This window comes from Haliotis asinina, chromosome 9 (genome assembly GCF_037392515.1).
Source record: "Haliotis asinina isolate JCU_RB_2024 chromosome 9, JCU_Hal_asi_v2, whole genome shotgun sequence".
NCBI lineage: Eukaryota > Metazoa > Mollusca > Gastropoda > Lepetellida > Haliotidae > Haliotis > Haliotis asinina.
The window spans coordinates 30,296,126-30,317,727 of record NC_090288.1 but is presented as its reverse complement, the minus strand read 5'-3'; the positions used below and the strand labels follow the sequence as shown (position 1 = coordinate 30,317,727).

Below are 21,602 nucleotides of genomic sequence, written 5' to 3'. Positions count from 1 at the left end.
TAACAGTAATACCAGATATTTTAACAGTTTCCGATGTTGAATTTCCGTCTACTATATATAGCAATAACTTTTGTAAATAATAAATATAAGGTAAGTCTTTCATCAACTCTAGGGATCTGCTAGAGCGCACACGTTTCGTGAAGTGGTACTGTTTTACAAATAACTTTTGCACCTTTCACTGAAAGTACACGTATCTGCAAATTCTATTCATATCCACGTGATAGCTGACGTCATAGTATCGCAACATGCGTGGACGGGTACAGGGCTAGTACAGCAAGTACTAGACTCAAGGTACACGCATTTATTGTGCTCACAATGTGAAAGGAACCCTTTGACGTTTGTATATGGGATACATGGGATTTCAAGACCCTGTTTGCTGGGGTTTACCGACATGAACCCACGCTCCATTTGATTTCATTCTCGGGAAAACCAAGCTAAAAATAGATTCGTCTCCGTATTACTAAAATATTACCTCCCCTGAATGGCCGTCCCACACATACAAACAAGCAATGGCGAATGTTCGTTCTACTGCCAATCATTCTTATAGTACAGATGACTGTTTGGGAATTGGTGCAACATGTGAAGTTTATAAAGGAATCTCTAAGGTAAATACATACAACTCATACGTATGAAGTTTCTATGTAACGAATATTGTCACAAACCATGTTTACAGTGTCCGTGGTGTTGGTCTCAAGGCCCAATGTTTCCGGGTCAATACAACTTTCGGTTTGTGATTCTCCTTAAAGTATGGTAATGTTTAAATCATCCTGAAACCACATTAATCTGTCACATTTTTATTCCTTGTCAGACTAACGTAACAAATGTTTACCAAACGTAACGTAAACACAAACACTCCCGGTGTGATCATTATATCCGGTAGTTGTCAATACGGTGAAATATGTCCTGTGTACAAGCCTTCGGCCACTGTGTCGTCAGTAGTTATATATTCAGTTTCATATATTATATGTTCAATAAAGAAGCTTTAGTTTGATAATGTACTGTGATGTCCGGATATGTCACTGTACGTATTCATCAGATTCTCCGAATGAAACTGAACAATGCAGAAACTAGTACTTTATACTGATAAGTGATATCGTTTACTTTAGTTCACGACAGCCGTGTTATCGAGATATCATATCTCGGAATATTATATCTGATATGAGAATAATATCTATAGACCAACTGACATGTGACACTTATTTTGTTTGTTTAATGGCACACTAAGCACTGTTCCAGCCATATGGCAGCGGTCTATGAATAATCGTCATACAATCCGGTGATCAACTTCATGACCATCAATCTACCCAGTTGTAATGTGATGACATACGTAAAAAATGACACTTAAATTTCTCTCACCTTACATATAGTATAAACTGGTAGGGTTTAAGAGAGAGTTCATAACTTACATTGATGTTTAATAGTATGTCAGTACTATAAAACTGTCTTCCTCGGAGTTTATATCCAGACTCCATTTGTGACTGTTTATGAAAGTGTAATCATTATCGTGATAATTGGTTACGGGTAATATTTGTTCCTATTATGAGGGGACAATCGCTGGACCGTTAGAAGAAATAAAAAGAAAACTGCCCTGTTTGTTATATGTTTAATTACTGTTTCCCTAATGATCGTTGACTTCAACATGTTTTCGTGTTTTAGGGTATAAATGAAGAATGTAGCTATTTGACCATGATGGTGTATCATTTCTTATAGCATCGCACAATAGACAGGGGCGGGGTTTAGCCTAGTGGTTAAAGCGTTCGCTCGTCACGTCAGAGAGCTTGGTTTGATTCCCCCTCACGGGTATAATGAATTAGAGGTGTGACAATACAGAAAATGCACGATGCGATACATATCGCGATATCTTGGAACGATTCGATACACATCACAATATGCTATCTTCAGTTATTTTGTTTAGAAACATATATTTTTTATATCCAGTAACAGTGTAAATATTGACATAACCGTCAGTTTCTAGTGACAAATAACAATTTTGAGGTCAACGATACGTATCACGATATGAAAAAAGTATCGATATATTTATCGTCATATAAAGTAACACGATTATCAGTACTACGATACATCGTCACAGCTCTACAATGTATGATGCCCATTTCAGCTGCCACATGCCGTGATATTGCTGGAATTTAGCCCAAACGGCCTAAAACCACACTCGCACGCTTTGTGTAAATAAATCACAATTGTCCATTCATAACTCGGCGTGACATCACGGATGGCTGCATATCAGATATTCCTAAAAGCGTGACAGTGGGTATATATGACGTATCCGATAGTCACTGTACATCAACTGTATGGTTTGTTGCAGTCTGGCGAGATCCGGGCACTGAAGGTGTTCGGCCCCAGGACTGACGGGGACATTGGCCGGGAGATACAGGCTCTGAAACAGCTGAACCACCCCAACATCATCAAATACTATGGCTGCGAGGAGGAGGTGGGAACCACCGTTTTTACTGTTGATGGGAAGGACCTGGAATAGTTATGTAGAATGAAACATTATTATCAAGATATTACTGAAACGATACATTGATTCTGGTTTTACAATATGAAATGTGTTGACCATGCTTAATGTGACACACTTTAGGAGTAGTAAAACTTTATTCTGTCTTTAACAAAAAATATATGAAGGCTTTTATATGACTGCCTGCCATACAATGGTTACGGTACTGGTGCCATGACAAAGTGCCATTTGCCCTAGTGCACTTTATAAAAAATATGAACCCTGATATTTTCGCCCTCATTGGTGATAAATATACATAATGGTCATTAGGGCACCTGCTTCACATATCACCTAGCTTACCTTAATTATAGATCCGTGGATGCAGGGTCAGCCGGGAGAGATTAAAGTCTGTGATTCGATCCTCGGCTCCCTCTTACCAAACGACATTAAAAGATTTTGTTTGTTATTACCTTGCCTGGCCATTATTGGATTAAAACCATAAGCCGATCGACTGGGAGACGTTACACTGTTCCTCGGTGTGAAATAAGTGTTTAAATGTTGCATGATATATATCAGTGAATTAACTTTTGAAATCGTAAATCGGACTAGAACGACACGCAAGTACGTCGTTATTATTTAATCTCGGTTGGGACAAGACACACAATCTCGCCTTGCCTAATTCCACCATTAACCTGGACTCAGTAGGTAAGGTTATGTTAGGAAATAAACAGGTATATTTCACATTAGTGCTTCTGTTTGTAAATAATGTTGTAATGCTTAACTATAGATTTTTAAAAAAAACAAAAAAAACAACAAAAAAAACAACTGATATCATTTAAGTTTTGTTCTTAAAATGCTTATGTATTCAGTGCATGAGTGAGTTTAGTTTTAAGCCGCACTCTTATGTGTTCAGACTCGATCACGTCGCTATATGGCTGAAACAATACCGATGTGACGTAAAAGTCAGAATGAATAATAGCCTCACTGAATACCACGACAGTCGGCCAGAAAAATGTTATTTCATATACCAGTCTGTTACTGGGTCTAAATGCGAGTCGTTGGTCGCTCGATTTGCTCAGTTTACACGTATCCCATTTTGTGGTGTCCCCCGCCGTGATATTGCTGGAATATTGCTAAAAGCGGCGTAAAACTAAACTCACTCACTACACGTATCCGTATTCAAATTGTTATTTCGGTCAGAATTCCAACGCCTGTTCCGGGTTTATCAATGTTTCTGCGACCTTGACCTTCGTGTAACAACGCTTGTACCATAATATGTGCACTTTACACCGAGAAACACCTTCCTGGTACTAACCAGCCTGCCGGGTTATCAAACTGTATTGATTAAATGATAACCAGAACCACTGTACAGTAGACAAAAAGTGAAAACAAAAAGGATGTAAAGGCCGTAAGAGATAATATAGTGAGTGAGTTTACTTTCACGCCGCTATTGTACCAACACGCTTATAACGAAGTGACGGATTTATTTATTTATTTATTTTATTTATTTATTTAACAAGTCTAGCATTTCATTTACGTGGGTGTGGGGTATGTACTTTAACGCGCGCGCTCGCGTGTGTGTGGGTGTATGTGTGCATGCGTGGGTGCTTGCGCGCACGCGGGTAGGGAAAACTTCACAGCTGGATTTGACTTACCAAGTCTCAGGTTCTTTATTAAACTGTGCGATTGTAACGCACAGTTTACTTTTCCTTGTCGGATATGTTCCTATACCTGGGTCAGTATCGTCATGACAGAATGACATGGGTCAAATATTGTTAGGTTATGTGAATGTAAGATTCATTCATGATATATTTAATCGGAAAGTTTGAAATCAGAATGCATTTGTTTGTTGCTTTACGCCGCACTCCGCAATATTACCGCTGTATGACAGCGGTCTGAAAAATATTCGTGTCTGGACCAGATTATCCAGTGATTGACACCATGAGCATCAATCAACGCAGTACGATGACATGTGTCAACCAAGTCAGCGGGCCTGACCATTCCATCCCGATAGTCGCCTCTTAACAAGAATGCATATTTGTACTGGTAGCAACATGAACGCGGGAAGAAGAGATTTCTGAAGAAAGAACTCATCAATAAACCAAAGTTTACACCAATGTTGGAAACCTGCTTGGAAGCTCTTATGATCCGGGTTGAGATTTTTCTTCGCCATACTTGCGGGTGGTCAGTCTCTCTGAGTTGCCGTGACCCAATTATTTGAAGGAACGCATTATGTCGTTGGAATCAGGCGCCAGGCTTTATTTGATCCAGCGAGCTTTGAGTTGCCGGGATCGACCCCACCTGTATCCCAGTGTGAAAACGTTGGAGTCAATTTTTTGTGCAGATTCTTCAGCGTTGTGACAGCTCCTAGGGTACAGTACACAACTCTGTTCACGAATCCACGAATCCGGTGTTAGATGACCAGATGTGGCCACAAGAATCCGTCCAAAGACCTAGTCGCGTGTAAACTTGGACAAAGTACTGTGACTGTGTCCCGATGCACCCAGCTTTGAATAGGCACTTAGTGAGGATGGGAAAGCCACATTAACTCGGTTCGCCTAGTACGAGGGGGCATCAAGACGTTCCAGTTATCACAACGAGTTACTGAGCAATCAGGATAAAATGTTGACTGTATCATCACTGATCCTTGTCTAGTTAATGGACCAAGAACTATCTACTTTACTGTATTCAGTCTTGTGATATGTGCTCTGTTTCTTGCACGTAAAGGGCTGCCCTCAACGGTGATGATAGCCCATCCTATGGCAGTGTTGAGAGGTGGAAAAGGAATTTCCAAATCGGTCACATGTCACTCACAGTTTAGCCAAGAAGTGGACGCCCCTCTCTAACTGATGACGTGGACACCGTGAACAAAGTCAAGGCACTGGTTCAAGAAGATCGCCGTGTAAAAGTACAAATAGTTATGCACGAGATTGACTTGAGTTATGGAACATCATTCTAACCAACTGTAGATGCCCAAAGTGTCAGCATGCTGGGTTCCTCGCTTACTGGCTCCTCTTCAAAGACAGACTCTACGAATAAGTCACGACAGGCACTGGAGCTCTTGGAGCATGATGAAGAGGATTTCTTCAGCGTCTTGTAACCATGGACGAATGTTCGGTCTATTGGAATGATCCAGAGATGAGGAACCCACTTCGTGGATTTCGTTTTGATGACACGAATGGTTGTTTCTATGAAATCAGGGGACTTCTATTCAGGCGGTGTGTGCAAGGTCAAGAAACGGTGGGAGAAATGTGTAACTCGGGATGGTGGCTATATAGAGAAGCCATTAGTACACGAAAGGAAAATAAAACTTCTACCCTGAATGACTCTTGGTGATAATTAGAACTTTTTGATATCCCTCGTAGACTGCAGGAGTTGCTTGTGCCCAGAGAGTTGATACTGAAAATACGATGTGCCGTTGAGATCTAGTGATCGAGGGATATACAAAGCGCCTTGGAGCAGCTGAACTGATATAGGAGCTATACAAATATTATTTTAATAATAATAATATTTTTACCTATCATTAACACAAACAATTATTCAAAATGAATGTTGTAGATTGGGTCCCGTCGCTTGGTGGTGGTTACCGAGTTTTGTGATGGAGGAAGCCTGCTGGACCACCTCAACAGACCAGAGAACGCCTACGGCCTGGACGAGGAAGAATACTTGCTGGTTCTCCGTCATCTGTGTATGTACGTCCCTGTGTCTGCACCCACTGTCCCCGCCCATAATATATCTCTGAAGTCTTGTACTTTAATCCGTCATCTTTGCTATACTTTGAACAGTCCTGAACAAACAAAGCCAGTCGAGTCCCAAAAGCTATAACAATAAAAAAAATCAACAAATGTTGAAACGAAAACGAGAAAGAACATGTATGGAAAGATGAAGTTCAAACCAAGTTAAGTTCTTTTTTTCAAATATTTCCCCCGACCAAAGGTTTAGTGGACCGTCCTTTTGAAAACTGAATGTGAAGGACGGGCTATATTTACTACACTGACCAATGTTCCAACGTATTTCTTGACTGCCTTACTCACAATGTTGCCACACTCCAGACTTACCGATAAGAACCATCGACCTTAAAGAGGATTAATTGCGTGAACACCGTGATAATGGAAGTTTGCCAAATGGAGCATCTGACCCAATTATGCACTTCCTATTAAGCCCGCTACTGGATAAAAATCCGCAGATATGAAATGTTTGGACGATTTCTTAATGTCTGGCACTGAGAACAGATACAAAGTAAAATGTTACTCATGTGTTCAAATATACTTGTGCCAACATATTGTTCTGAATTACTGACATTCAAATTTTTAATATAATGTATAAAAAATGGTATTACTCTCTGTGGCAGAGAGGAATTAGTTCGAATGACTTTGTAAAACGCTCTGGATTGAGGATTACAGGGAGAACATCCTGTACAAATCCTTTAGTATTGATGTGTTTTTTTAACAGTGGATGGCATGAAGCACTACCGCGAGAAGGGTTTTATCCACAGAGACATCAAGCCAGCCAATATACTCAGATGTATTTCCGAGGATGGCAGGTAATTTACTCAAGGAAAGTGAGCGAGCGAGTGAGTTTAGTTTTACGCCGCTTGTATAGTGCAGTAATTCGACGGCGGGGGACATTAGGGATGGCCTTTGCATATTGTGCCCATGTGGGGAATCAAACCCAAGTCTTTGGTGTGACGAGACCAATGAAGGTCCCGGTGCAGAATAGGCCTTCAGCAATATGTGAAGATTTCATTGTCTTGGTTTTTTTTATTTTAAAAAATTCACATTGAATTTATGCATATTTTTTCTTCAGCTCACTGTACAAGCTGTCAGATTTCGGTACGGCCAAGCCATTGATGCCGGACGAATGTTTCCAGTCTCTTGTGGGAACGGAAGAATACTTGGTACTTAAAAACTTTGTGGAATATTTAAATACAGTAAATCAGTAAAATGGAACATTGGGAAACGCACCATGAACGCGACTGACAATGCATATTATTTTACACCAATGTTAGTAATATTAATGGCTCAGACAAACCAGTGGTTCACTGTATGAACAACAACCCAGGCCATCACGATATGATGGGAACATTGAGTGAAGAAATACCCCGACTTATAGTCAACTACGTAGCCCCAACATCAGATACTCGTGCCTTAAAACTACACTACCGCACCTCATTGTTACACAACAAGACCTCAAAGTTATATACATGGTCCCAACATCATATACTCGTGCCTTAAAGCTACACTACCGCATCTCAATGTTACACACTTGTGGGATCCTTAATATAATACAGGTTTTGGTTCAAGGCAATCACTGAGTCATTAGGATGATGACTTCCTTCCGTAAACAGTTCTGTAATGCGTTGATCTCTGCTGGCTTGACATCAACTTGTCGAGGATAACCACATGCACCACATGGGGGTCCAGAAATGCATCCCTTTTCCAGGTCGGAAGGAATACCTTGATGAAATTCAACGTAGGGATAAACATGTGTTATACAAGGCCTGCCATCGTTTGCAGAGCTATATAGTACGTTCAGGATAAGGTTTCATCTTCATCCATTCTAGAAGCTGCTTCAGTAACCAGGTTTTCCCACAGAAGATCATGGTAAAGAGATAATAAAAGAGCCTAAATTCTTCCGAAGCACCCATATATACCGCTGCTGCTGCTGCTGCTTGAGATCTCTGTGAGATCTGTTTTCTTTTTTGACGGGACAAGTCATGAGCCCAAACATACGTTCACGCGTCTGCAGTGCTGTTTTCATTCGCTTTGACATTGCTTCCATGGTGTTTTCCCAGTGGACGACACTTTCTCTCTTCAACGTGGCTCTAGTCTGGTGAACGACTTGTTGGGTGGATAACTGATCGGCAGCAAGCACTTTGATTTTCATTCCTTCAGTAACACTGTCTTTGTTCAAGAGGCATTGCAGCTGCCGTGTATTCATGGTGGTGCTAATGTTACGTGCTTCGTTCACTTAAAACAACAACTGATCTTTCGTGGGTTTCAGCCAGGTGTTTAACTAGGTCACCACCGTTGTGAACTTGAGATTCTTTAAGGTTATACCCCCAGTGTGTATCTCTGTAGCAGATTTTCTTAAGTGGCAGTGTCCGTCATCTACTTGTCAGACGTCAGTCCATAGGTAAGGAACACTACAGCCTCAGAGTCATACGGACGCACGGACATACACACACATATACGTGTTTTGGTCTCAATAGTCATGGCAGCGAAGCTATACCTCAGATCAACTCACCTTGTATTCCAGCACCCAGATATCTACAAAGCTGCCTTCCTGGAGAGGAGCCGGGATCGACAATTCGATCATTCTGTTGACCTATGGAGCCTTGGAGCCACACTGTATCACTGTGCCACTGGCCGAGTGCCCTTCCGGCCACACCACGGCAGGGCCGACAAACTGACTATGTGAGTTCAGATCTTTTAATCATTTCAGATCGGCAACAGACAGCTTAAAGCCCTGTTAATGTGTTCCTAATTTTCTTAACTGTTGTTATACTAGTATTTAGGCATTAGAGTTATATAAAGTTTGAATGATTTTTTCTGACATAGCTAGGGTTGCGTGGACCAACGCTTTGTCTCCGAATACATATAACATTTATAAAAACAAATAATTCCTTCTAAATCGAAAAGGAGCACCAAGGAGATGTTGGATTCAGAACCTGGGCCCCATTTCAGAAAACGATCTTAGCGCTAAGGTGATCGTAACTCCCATGGTTTAACTTAGACTTGCGCTATTATTGCTATGATCGCTGTGTGAAACGGTTCCCTGAACCTTTGGAAGTGATTAGCGACTTGATTTGTATAGGGCTTTAGCATAGCAGAAAATGCTGGGCAGACAGGAAGATAATGAACTTAAATGATTAAGATATATTTGTAGCAGTGAAATATTTTGTTCTGGTCACAGCATGATGCATGGGTATGTCCACAAATACTTGCCAGTTGAGCACATTGTTCCGCTGAGACAAGTCTGCAACATGATCTGGATTACGTGACCTTTGGAATGTGCGCAAGCCTGAGGCACCTGCAGTGACGAAGTTCTTAACGGGCTTATCATCAAAACCCATCCGTTAACACACGAGTGCCATACTTGGCATATAGGCCGCGTACTCATGTAAGGAGGTGGGCGGCAGAGTGTATGCCATGCATGGAGCGCCATGAGGACGACAGTCCTCCCAGAAGACCTTTCAAGTCAGCAATACTAGACATCATTCAGAGAGTCCACGATGTGGAACCTTCTGATAGTTGAACAAAAGGGCGTCAAGTAAAACATTTACTGTGTTTGAAACTCTTCCAGACAGGTTCTTGCAAGGATGTGGGACTATCGATGGAAATAACTCGAAACAATCAAAACAAGAAACTTCTATCGGGACAATTGAACTCATCCAAAGCCAAATAATTAGCAGTTACAACAGCTGTAGAATACGTCTTTACAACCGAAAGGACTTTACAAAATAAAAATCCTATCAACATCGTTGAAAACTTTGATCTTTGTTGCAGGGACTGTGTTGAAAAATAAGTCATTTGCGATGTCCTGAGGTCGCGATGTTCGGTGTGAGGTTCAGAAAATAGCGATCACCCCTCGTAAACATGCGTATATTCATGGACTGATTTTTTCAGGTTTGAAATGATTGCTAAAAAACCTGCAGGGATTATTGCCGGAGTTCAAACCAAACACCGCGGCGAGATCAGATGGTTTGATGAACTCCCCAGCACGTGTCCTATGTCCCAGTAAGTAGATTGACCCATCCTTAGTTTTACACAGATTCGTGTACACTGTGTTCCTCCCTCGTGAATGCAGGCGGACGTTCTGCAGTGAGGTCGGCAATGTCACAAAAGAACAAAGCGATGCCGGGAAAGTGAAAGTTAAACAAGGTCTCATTCAACAGCTCACAAAACATTGACACCTGTCCCCACTAAGCCGTTTATCCATACAATGTATTCCCAAGCTTGGACATAGTTTGTGTGTCTATATAAATGTGAGCGCATGTCCCTGTTGCAGTTCTTTGTGAAGGTGGGGAGTTTGGGTAGCACGGTGGTTAAAGCTTTTTGGTGTCCCCTGCTGTGATATAGCTGGGATATTCCTAAAAGTGACGTAAATCTAAACTCACACTGTGAAGAGATACTACTATAGTTCGCCATTTCGGTCCCGTATCAGTTCTGAATATCTTTGATTGTCAGCTCAGCGCTGTTGCCCCAAGGTACAACAAAAGCGATTAAAGGTATTACTGTTCAGATATGTGTTAAAACTGAAGCCACTGTCAGAAGTGCATCTTCATTGTGGATGTGTGGAATGGTAGCCATTTAATATAAAAAAAAGATGAACAGTAGGTATATAACTTGGTCTCTTATTAGACACTCAAGCTGCCATGTTTATGACGTCTGACGTAGCCGTTTGTGTCATCGTTCTCTGCTTTGTCTCACAGGTCCTTCAAGAAGCGCTTGGCGTCTCTCATCCTGTGTCTCATGGAGGCTAATCCAGACAAAATGTGGACGTTCGAGGACTTCTTCCAGGAGGCAGAGGACATCCTGAAGAAAGAGGCCATCGTGGTTCTCAGTCCGACCTCTTTCGTCAACCCTTTCTGCAGGCTTTACATGAACGCCTCTCAGAGGTAAGCCAACGCTTCCGTAGGTGACGTAATGGTTTTGTACGTTGACTTTATTCATCCCCAGCGTCCGTTAGTGACGTATTGGTTTTGTACTTTGACGTTGTCGATCCCCAGGGTCCGTCAGTGACGTATTGGTTTTGTATTTTGACGTTATCAATCCCCAACGCCCGTGAGTGACCTACTGGTTTTGTATTTTGAGGTTGTCGATCCCCAGGGCCCGTCAATGACGTATTGGTTTTGTATTTTGACGTTATCAATCCCCATCGCCCGTCAGTGACCTACTGGTTTTGTATTTTGACGTTGTCGATCCCCAGGGCCCGTCAGTGACCTACTGGTTTTGTATTTTGACGTTGTCGATCCCCAGGGCCCGTCAGTGACCTACTGGCTTTGTATTTTGACGTTGTCGATCCTCAGCGTCCGTCAGTGACGTACTGACTTTGTATTTTGGCGTTGTCGATCCCCCGCGCCCGTCAGTGACCTACTGGCTTTGTACTTTGACGTCGTCCATCCCCAGCGTCCGCGACACTCAGAAGGAGTTGGAGCGTCAGACAGGGGTGTTGGTGACAGAGCAGCTCCTGATGATGGAGGATGTGCTGTTGACGGAGACGGTGAAGGAGACAGACAGTATCCAGGAACTCCGGAGGACCAGCCAGGAGGAACCAGTTATCCTCCTTCCAGGCAGGACCCGCCATGACGACACACGGGAAGTCGACCCGGTGCTGACGGAAATTGAGGGTAGGAGAGTAGTCCATGCTTTGATCTTCACAGCTTAAGTAATGACATGTTTGAGCCACTGGTTGAATATTATAACTGCCTTCTTTGTTGGGGCAGCTGTGTAGCCTTGTGGTTAAAGTCTTCGCTCATCAGCCGGAGACCCAGGTTCTATTCCTCACATGGGTACAATGTATGAATCCCATTTCTGGTGTCCCCGACGTGATATTGCTGCACTGTTGCAAACAGCCGCGTTAAACCAAAGTCACTCACTCACCCCTCTTATTGATGATTCATATAACGACGTGTAGAACAGTGTCTGATGAAAGATTATCTAATGGATCAAAAGCCTCTTTTTGTATGAAAACAAAGCGGTCTCAGATGAGCAAGGTTTATGAAAGAGCAATCATTCACTCCGAAACATGGTCTTATTCAGAATCATGAAGTTGACGTCAATGAATATTGCTTTTCTGGTGCATTTTACTTCTAAATGCCCTTCTAAGATTTCAAACAGTTTCAGTAAATGTAAACCTCAGCATCTGATTTTATATGTGGGACATGTTTTTGATGTAATAAATAAAATTGTGTCTATTTTGAAAAATTAAATGTATATCGCCTTGTTTCACGGAGAAAGAAAACATTATCTGTATCTAATAAAAAACTTCTTAAAATGTAGTATGCTTTAGTTCTTTGTTACAGAGAAAATGTAACTGGTATGCCTTTTGGCAATGACTTTCTTATAGACACCACGACGAGGTTTTCGTCCTCAGCAAATCAACCGGATGTAGATTTCAAGCATGCCAAGCGTCTCATGGAACACGTGGCTTTCATCCACAGACACAGTCACGTAACATCACTTGCTCAGAGACACTTCATTGGCGTCAGACGGAGACTGAGGTTAGTCCATGTGACTTGGTTACATTGTAAAAGTTCAACGTATCGTTTTGGTAGCCAATCTTTGGATGTACGGCATTTGCCTTATATACTTCAAGCACAGCAAGCTGATGTTTTAATCCTTTGCGATCTGGGTTACAATTGGTATTTATCATCCAATGCTTATCGTAAGGGGCGACTAACGGGATCGGGTGGTAAGGCTGGCTGTGAGTTGACACATGTTATCCCAAATGCGCATGTCCATGCTCATGCGGTTGATCACTGCATTGTCTGGTTCAGACTGATTATTTACAGACCACGGTCATATAGCTGGAATATTACTGAGTGCGGCGTTACACAACAAACAATTTTTGACAAATGTTGTGTTAGTAGTATACGTCAACGTGATAAAGCGTACCTCTGTACCAGCCCGATCGCTCAACCCCCAACTTATCCCTCTAGATGACCGGAGGAAGTTGTCTCTTCTGTTCTGTTAATGAAAAGATGACCTTAATAGAATAATAAAGTTAAAAATCTTGCAGACAGAACGCCATTCTCTTTCCACAGAGATTACTCATGTCATATCTTCCCACGTAACCTATATTACAATACGACCATATTTCCCGGTTCTCGTACAATCCGTGGCAGCAGAAAATAGCGAATTATCTCTCTTTTTTCTATCCAATCAGAACACGTGTTAACCCCACTTAAATCCAATATGGCGTCTTCCATGTAGTTAGTTGCAATTGGTCAATATGCGAAGGATAGATTCGGCATTTCATGTTTAACTGAAAAATTAGAAACTAACAATAGAAAGTGGGACCATAAATATACCTCCCCTGCCGACGACTTATGTTGATGTGACACACAAGATTAATGGCTAGCTTGTCTTTTGTCAACGAGGGCGATGGAGACGCCAGTGACTGAGTTCTGTCTAGATGAAACGTTTGCTCATCGCGCAGGGGAAGAGGTCCCAGGTTTCCCGAAGCATACGAAAATTACCGAGGCTTTGCGAATGATCACTTTTGAGAAAAACCGCAATCGCTGGTTGCATAACTTAATCTGATTGCAACAAATCACTTATCCTAAACACTCGCATTACGAAAGGATCGTATTAGAACAGAGATTACGTGGAAAGATATGACTTGAGTAACCCCTATGGGAGAGAATAATAGAACAGTGACGGGTTCGAATCCTTACATTGTTCTTATGAACGATCCTTGATTTAAATTATCCTTTTCGGGACGGCATTCCTTCAGAAGTCACTAATGTGTGGCCATAACGTTAGATTTAGGATATTTTGGAAATCATGGATAAAACTGATCTCAACCCATGCTTGTCGTAAGTGGCGACTTAAGGGATCTTATCGCTTCGAAAATCTAGGCCCAGTACACGTGTCTTCTTGGTATTTCAGGAGGAAACAGACAGACAGGGAAGACAGCGTCCACAACAAACACAGCTACGTTAACACCCTGTTCGAACATGTGGACTATCTGGCTACCACCTTGTTTGGTCGTCAGGGGTCGTCAGCCGCCTGTGAGAGCATCATGTCAACCATTGAAAAGGTGAAGGGAAATCTATACTGACATTTAATGTCCATAAATATTTTTGTTTTCTGTAAATATACATCTGCAACATAAAAATATAATCTCACTGGAATAATTCGGTCAACATTCATATTCAGAAAGGCGGTGGGGGAGCCAGGTGGGTAAGCGTTTGCTCGTCACGCCCACGACCCAGGTTCGATTCCCCACATGGGTACAAAGCGTGAAGCCCATTTCTAGTGTTCGCCTTTGTACTATTGCTGGAATGTTGCAGAAAGCGGATTAAAACCCACTCGTAGGTATGAGTGTGGGGTTAAGTGTCGTCTTTCATTTTAAGTTTCTTAAGTGTAATATTAGTGATTGAGATTGGTTTTACACCGCTTTTAGCAATATTCCAGCGATATCACGGCGGGGGACACCAGAAAATGGGCCTCTCACGTTGTACCCATGTGGGGAATCGAACCCGGGTCTTCGCTTTAACCCCTAGGCTACCCCACCGCCCCTAAGTGTAATATTAGAATGCAGTTAATCATATTATCCAGCGCTTGCCTTGTACACTTAAAGTTAGTTAATTTATCTCTTTTAAATGGAACGCCACCTTTGAACGTTTCCCGGAAGGACACGAATGTTAAAACAGGCATTTTACGAAATGAAACGAATATTTTTTACGACTACAATTGGTTTCAGGTACGGGCCAACTTGGAGGCGTGTGGAGCCTCGCTTGCTACACACAGCTACGCGAAAAGTGATGACGTCAGTCTGGAGACGCATGCGTGGTGCTTCGAAAACTGCTCATGGTGAGGCAGCTATCATGGGTGTGATTCTAGGAGAAGAGATATTACTGACATTTTGTTTGCTAGTCTGGTATCCTTATCACTTTTGACAGACATCTTCTTCGAACCGAATAAGAATTTCAAAGAACTGACACAGGTGGTGGAAGTGCCCTTTGAAAATTCTTATCTGTTCACTTGTATTTTCCTGTAAAAGATCCTTGTAACAAGTGAAAATGGGATAATGTTATTGGCGACCTGTGCACTCATGGCGTAGCCATGTCAGAACTTCTGCAACGTAACAGATCGGGGAGTCAGACAGGGGCACTTCCTCCATTAGGTGCCACAGTTGCTGATTATTGTAAACACTTGTTTATCAGGTATAGACGAGATGATCTGTAAATATCCAGGAACCAGTTCCAGTCTTGAATCACCATGGTTACCAGTATATTTGCCTCTTATGACTACTAGTTGGGTACTGTGGCGACATCTTCCCTGGTACCAACCTGGGAATCTTGTGCACGTGTTAGAACTAATAGGATTTACTATATTTCACATCTTCAGCGAAAGGAAATTCATGCGTTGGTTGGTCAGAGCCAAAGATATTGTGCCACGATTTTATGAAAGACGGAAGAAGAGGTCATTCGGCCGACTGGACGAGAGAGTCCACCAGATCGAGAAGTGAGTGGGATTATTGACTAACAACGTATTTCAAATGCCCCGTGTTACATATAAATATGAAGGAATTCAGTAACAAGCTGCCTTGAAGATGTATTTGAATGGCGTATTATTTACTTAGAGGAGAGGATTTTGTTAATGTTCTCCATGATAATATTGTACTTCCAGGGCCCAACTTCAACAAATACACTCCAGCTCAAAGGAACACTGGACCTCGCATTGTGTTCCCAAGAACAAGTTTCTACAGGACAGCTTTCACCAATGGGCGAAGTATGTTAACCATCCATCCATCCACTCATTCATTCATTCATTCATTCATTCACTGTGACAGTCAAGAAAGCAACCAGGTCATTTGACATTGAGTCTTCGTAGTTGCCTGGATGGCGAAGTCTTTGCACGACCAAATACCTGGGTCCGGTTTTCTCCATTGGTCAAAATCTGTGAAGCATACTACTGGTGCTCTCAAATTTTATGTTGGTGTAATAGGAATACACTCCTTTATATAAACGATAAGATGGCGGCATCAGCCGCTCCTTACAATCCAGCTGAACAAGGAAAATGTTCTTTTTGACAATCTCGCATCATTTGAAAATGTGCACTTTTTGTAGGAATTATTACGAAACTGAGGACCGTCTGCAGACAGCAGATAAGAAGCTGGAGGACATCCAAAAGTCACTGGCTGCACTGTCCAGACAGATAGCCGACTCCCAGGTACGGACATGTACCTCTCTCAGGACCTAAATCTATTTCCATCAGCTCTTTCCAGTGTTTCTAATAATAAAAGCAAGCGTAAAATCATGAATTGTCGTGATTCTAATCAATCGATTGATTCTGTGTTTATTTTGTTGTGCCTTTCAGAAGTCACAAATGTCAGCATCGAGTTTCTCTGATTCAGTCCGGCAGAAATCTCTGTCAATAGACAAGGGGTAAGCTCTCACACGTTTCACTACATCAGATATAACAGTATTCAGTATCGGGCAGTAATGTTGACTAGAGGCTAAATCGATCGTTGTGTGGAGTCCATTTCTGATGTTCCCCACCGTAATATTGCTGGACCACTGCTAAAAGTGGCGAGAACTAAACTCACCTTCTCACTTCCTGTTGCTCTAAGGACCATTCAGTTCACATGCAGTGACCATTTCCCTGCGTGTAGTGAACAACCCTTAGACATAAGGGTGGATTTAGGGTTGATCTTCCCGATCGTGAGCAGAAACTAAACATTCTTAAGGGACTTATTCACAGGACATGCGTGGGGTATTTCAGCTTGTATCTTCACGAATGTTTCGTTGACTAATGCATATGGTGAATGAAAATGCCGTCAAAACGGGACAAAGGGTGTTAGCCTGGACACAGGGACACCTCGACGTTTTTAAACAATATAGCTTTGTGTCTAGTACTTACCAGTAGGGGCAGTACAGTCTAGCAGAGTTGGGCCAAACAGGCACGTCACGAACCATTGATCATGGGTTCGACTCCCGATTATGTTTCTTGGATTGTCAGCAAAATATTTACTAAATTAATGAAACGACTGAAATTTTCATCACTACAAATTTCCCATCATTCCACATTAAGCCTGTAGACCATTATGTCAATGGAATATCGTTCATGGCAGCATTAAACTCACTCACTCACTCACTCACTCGCTTTAAGTACTAAAAACCGCAAGATCTGTAATGTAGCAGGTTAACCAACTGATGTACATTTCTGGTGATCACCCTAACTTGATGTTATGTGATGCTGTTCATATGTATAAACTAAACGGTTCATCCCTTCCTTTGTCAATTCAGAGTGAAAGAGGAATTGTCGAAAACCAAGGAGATGAAAGCGATTGTTCTGGATTTTAAAAACAAGTAAGTATTTCTGATAAAGCTAGCATTCAAACCTACACATAATGGAGAAGTACATACTGATGAATGAATAATAAATAGATCAATAGATCAATAAATAGTCGTAGGTCCGTACTTCCTTGTTTCTTTGCTGCTATACGTACCTGCAGGTGTCATACTTAAATGTCTTTTTAATTATCATTATATTTTATTGTATTATATTGTCGGTTCCCATATAGCGACAAGACCCTTAAAGTCGGCCATCAGCAACCCATGCTTGCCATAAAAGGTGACTATGCTTGTCATAAGAGGCGACTAACGGATCGGGTGGTCAGGCTCGCTGACCTGGTTGACATGTCATCGGTTCCCAAATGCTTGTGCTGTTGATCACTGGACCGTCTGGTCCAGACTCGATTACTTACAGACCGCCACCATATAACTGGAATATTGCTGAATGCGGCGTAAAGCTAGAATCTCATGACCTGGTTTTAACTATGATAATACTCATTTCATCACATGGGTACACTTTATCTGATTTATGGCTTAAGATAAACTCACTCACTCATTCAACCACTCACTAAATGTTCTGTTCGCAGGTACTACGAAGTACTTAGTGACCTTGAAACACCGGTTGAACTTGACCTTCATGGCGTCCACTAGGAACAGCTGGGAACAGTATGGGACCATGGGTGGAATCCCTGATATAGACATTCCAGCAACTTTCTACCTTGAGTAATGGGCAGACGTTTAGAACCAGTTTACTGTGATATCAGATGGTTGAAATTCAGACAGAAGTGTATTTTACAAGTATTGTCAATAGCCAGGAAAACTGTAGAATTTACGTATCTGTCAGAAATCATCACAATAGTATTTAGGTAATTTCACACAGGGTGTGTTCTCGGGATTATACCCGCAGTATCACGGTATCTGTATTATGAACACTGGTTTGTTGAACGTACATGTGTCTCGAAGTTTGTACCCTCTATTTTCCCTAGTAAGTAATGATTTCGGATAAATAAAAGAATTTGAATCACTTCCTTGTCCACACTCCCAATCCCAACCCCCACCCCACCCCTCACTTTTCTTTTCCCCACTCCCAATACCCCAACCCAACCCAACCGAAAAAAGATCCACATCCCTCGGGAACATGGATCCGTCCCTAGATAACTGACCAATTGAATACCCTTCAGTTTGACACAAAGCGGCAGTTATTAGACATTAGACCACTTGTTTTTAATGTTGTTTTGGGGCGTTGCCATATGTTCATGTTTCAGACAGGTACCAGAAAATTGATGGACTCAAGTTCTCAGGTATCATACAAAGGTCGTGAACTACACCTGCTCATCTCCTGACATTTTTACAATTATTCATATTTCCAATAAATAATCAGACAGCTTCATCGAAGGCCATGCTTACGTGTGTACTCCAAACGGATATCAAATGTACATTTTGATTTACCTTTACTTGAGTTTAGATTACTTGTTTTTGTTCATGTTGTTTTGTTATATTTTATGAGAAAGTGTACTGCTAAATATAACGTGTGAGGTCAATGTGTATATATGTATGTAGTCAGATTAATAATGATAAATAGCGAGTACCGCTGTACGATCGGTATTGACTAAAAGAGTATTGGGGTGGGGTAAAGGGTTCTACCCATGGGAGTTAGAATCACTGTTTGTACAATGTTTTAAAAAATAAAAATCTTTTGCAATCATGTACTATCAATAGTTATGATTAACATATATTCAAATTTGAACCAAATCGGTGAAGAAATTAGAAAATTAGAAAATTCTGTTTATTTTAGATTTTTGGGTTTTTTTTTTAAATTAATGTCCAAAGAGTGATTCAAACCCCTGTAAGTATACCTACCGGTCTTTGTGTGCTTTGGCCTGGTTATGGTACCACGGTAGACCACCGCCACTGAGCTATGACACAGCTGCCTCGTACCCAGTGCGATGGCACCACCTGATGTTGCACAGCTCAACTCATTGGGGAACATTAATTACCGTTAACTAAAGTTAATATAATTCCTTAGTAACTTTTACAAATATTTTTTTTTATTTTTCTTGTTGCAGTTTTATTGTTTACAATTATTATTTTTGTTAAGTGTGCTATTTGTTTTTGTGTGGGATTATTATCTTTGTTATGTTTAATACTGTTTTGTTAGGAAAAATATTCATTATTATCATGTAATCACCCATCCTCGATATCTCCAGGGTCTACGTTCCGAAAAGTCTCCACTATACCCTGGATGCATCTACGGCTCAGCCCGATAAATTTATTACCTCCCTTGGCTAGCTTTTTATCCAATCAGGTGCCTACGCTGGGAATTTGAGCGAACCAATCACAACTCACTTTCGCTTTTTAAATTCTCTAACCGATTAAACTTGGCAAACAAACCATGCGTAGGTTCTTTGAAAGTATTAGATGGATTTCTTGCATATGTTTTAAAAAGGGTTTGAAAAAATCCGTATTGCTCATTCTGCACTAACTGCTCCTCAGAAGAGTCCATCCACGTTTCCTGTCTCCCTACCACTGGAACTGTAGTTAGGCGGAACTTAGTTAAACAGGTATTCCAAACTTTCACATATCAACCGCATAACCTGTTGAGAATAACTATTGAAAGGTCCTTCCGATGTTACTCATGATGTGTATATTCTGATGTTAAAGTCTGTGTTAACCCTGACCAGTTCAGCTTTGTTCACACTAAAGCGTGACGCACCAGCGCAGCAGATCCCGGGAACCAGGCTGAACCGGTTGTAACACCAGAGATTGTGCAACCCAGGAAGACGGTTAAAGCTGGTTTTGTTAAAAAAGGAAAACGAAAACAAAAACAAAAAACACTGCTATGCGCTTGCAATGTATTCAAGCCCGAATTGTAATTGATCAGCACATGTTAATTCTCACAAGCACGTTCTATAGAAAGTTCTGTCTGGGATCAGTGAAGATCCTTGGTAGAATAGGCCTTCAGCAACCCATACTTGCCACCAAAGTCGACTATGTTTGTCGTAAGAGGCGACTAACAGGATCGGGTGGTAAGGCTAGTTGACTTGGTTGACACGTCATCGGTTTCCAGTTGTGCAGATCGATGCTCATGTTGTTGATCACTGGATTGTCTGGTCAGGGTTCGATTATTTACAGACCGCCGCCATATAGCTGAAATATTACTGAGGCATAAAACTAAACTCACTCACTCACTCACTCTGGCTACCTTTAAATACTGGACCATAGCCGCAGTTATTGCCATTTTACGGGGAAAACAGAACAGAAACAGTTCTTTCTTTTGGGTCTTTCTGTTAGCAATGTCTGTACCGAAATCAGTTTCTTCTTGTTAGAAAGCTGTGTATATTTATTTGTTTTAGTATTAATGGAGAATCAATGCTTGTTTACTTTGGTATGTAGTGTTCGGAGTTTCTGAATAACACAAAGCTTTGAATGTGAATTTGTTGTAGAATGGGGAAATACAGTGAATAAAATCAATCTGAATACGGAAATGAAGGAAATGGTTGAATGATGCTTGGACCTGTTTCAGACTAGATTGGAACACAGTTTATATTTTGGTCTAAATAACTAGTACATTATGTCTCTGCTAACCCGAAGAAACGAGAACCTTCAGAGGAGGTGTTGTTCTTTCTATAAAACTCAACAACGTGAGGGAAATATTTATTCACAGGAGATACAGCAATGTAAACATACACTTGAAGTAGTTCCGTTTCTTTAGAGCAGTTGCAAAATAGTCACTAGCCCGTGGCTAGTAAAATTCCAGTCGGGCCAGTAAATCTCCACAGTCATTGGCTTGTGAATTTTCTTTTGTAAATATATATTATATCACTCTCTCCGACTTTCTAAGTTATAATATACTCTTAAATCATGCAACGTTAAAATAATAATAGAATGAAACCCGTGTCATGCCGACAATGTTTTTCTCATTTTTGTAAGTTTTGCTTAGTTTCGACGTTCAGATTTCGGGCTGGTGAATTATTTTGTGGGCTAGTAACTTTAAGGCATATCTAGCCCGACTGGCTAGCAAAATATGGAAACTATTTCGCACACTGCTTTACAGCAGTCCCAGCGGTATTTCATGTGAGTTTGTGTCGACATAATGTGTTTTAATCAGTGCACCTTCAG

General features: G+C 41.3%; 1 protein-coding gene across 1 annotated transcript; it reads left to right on the top strand.

Moving 5' to 3' along the window:
• Nucleotides 1–267: 267 nt before the first annotated feature.
• LOC137295999 (serine/threonine-protein kinase TBK1-like) lies at nt 268–20,972 on the top strand. Its single transcript, XM_067827621.1, has 18 exons — nt 268–605; nt 2,324–2,449; nt 6,014–6,143; nt 6,908–6,998; nt 7,262–7,352; nt 8,714–8,871; nt 10,084–10,194; nt 10,890–11,075; nt 11,587–11,807; nt 12,527–12,680; nt 14,071–14,221; nt 14,888–14,997; nt 15,535–15,651; nt 15,817–15,918; nt 16,257–16,359; nt 16,507–16,574; nt 17,436–17,498; nt 18,071–20,972. The coding sequence occupies exons 1-18, from the start codon at nt 510–512 to the stop codon at nt 18,132–18,134; spliced, it is 2,142 nt and encodes a 713-aa protein (XP_067683722.1). The 5' UTR covers nt 268–509; the 3' UTR covers nt 18,135–20,972.
• The last annotated feature ends 630 nt before the right edge of the window (nt 20,973–21,602 follow it).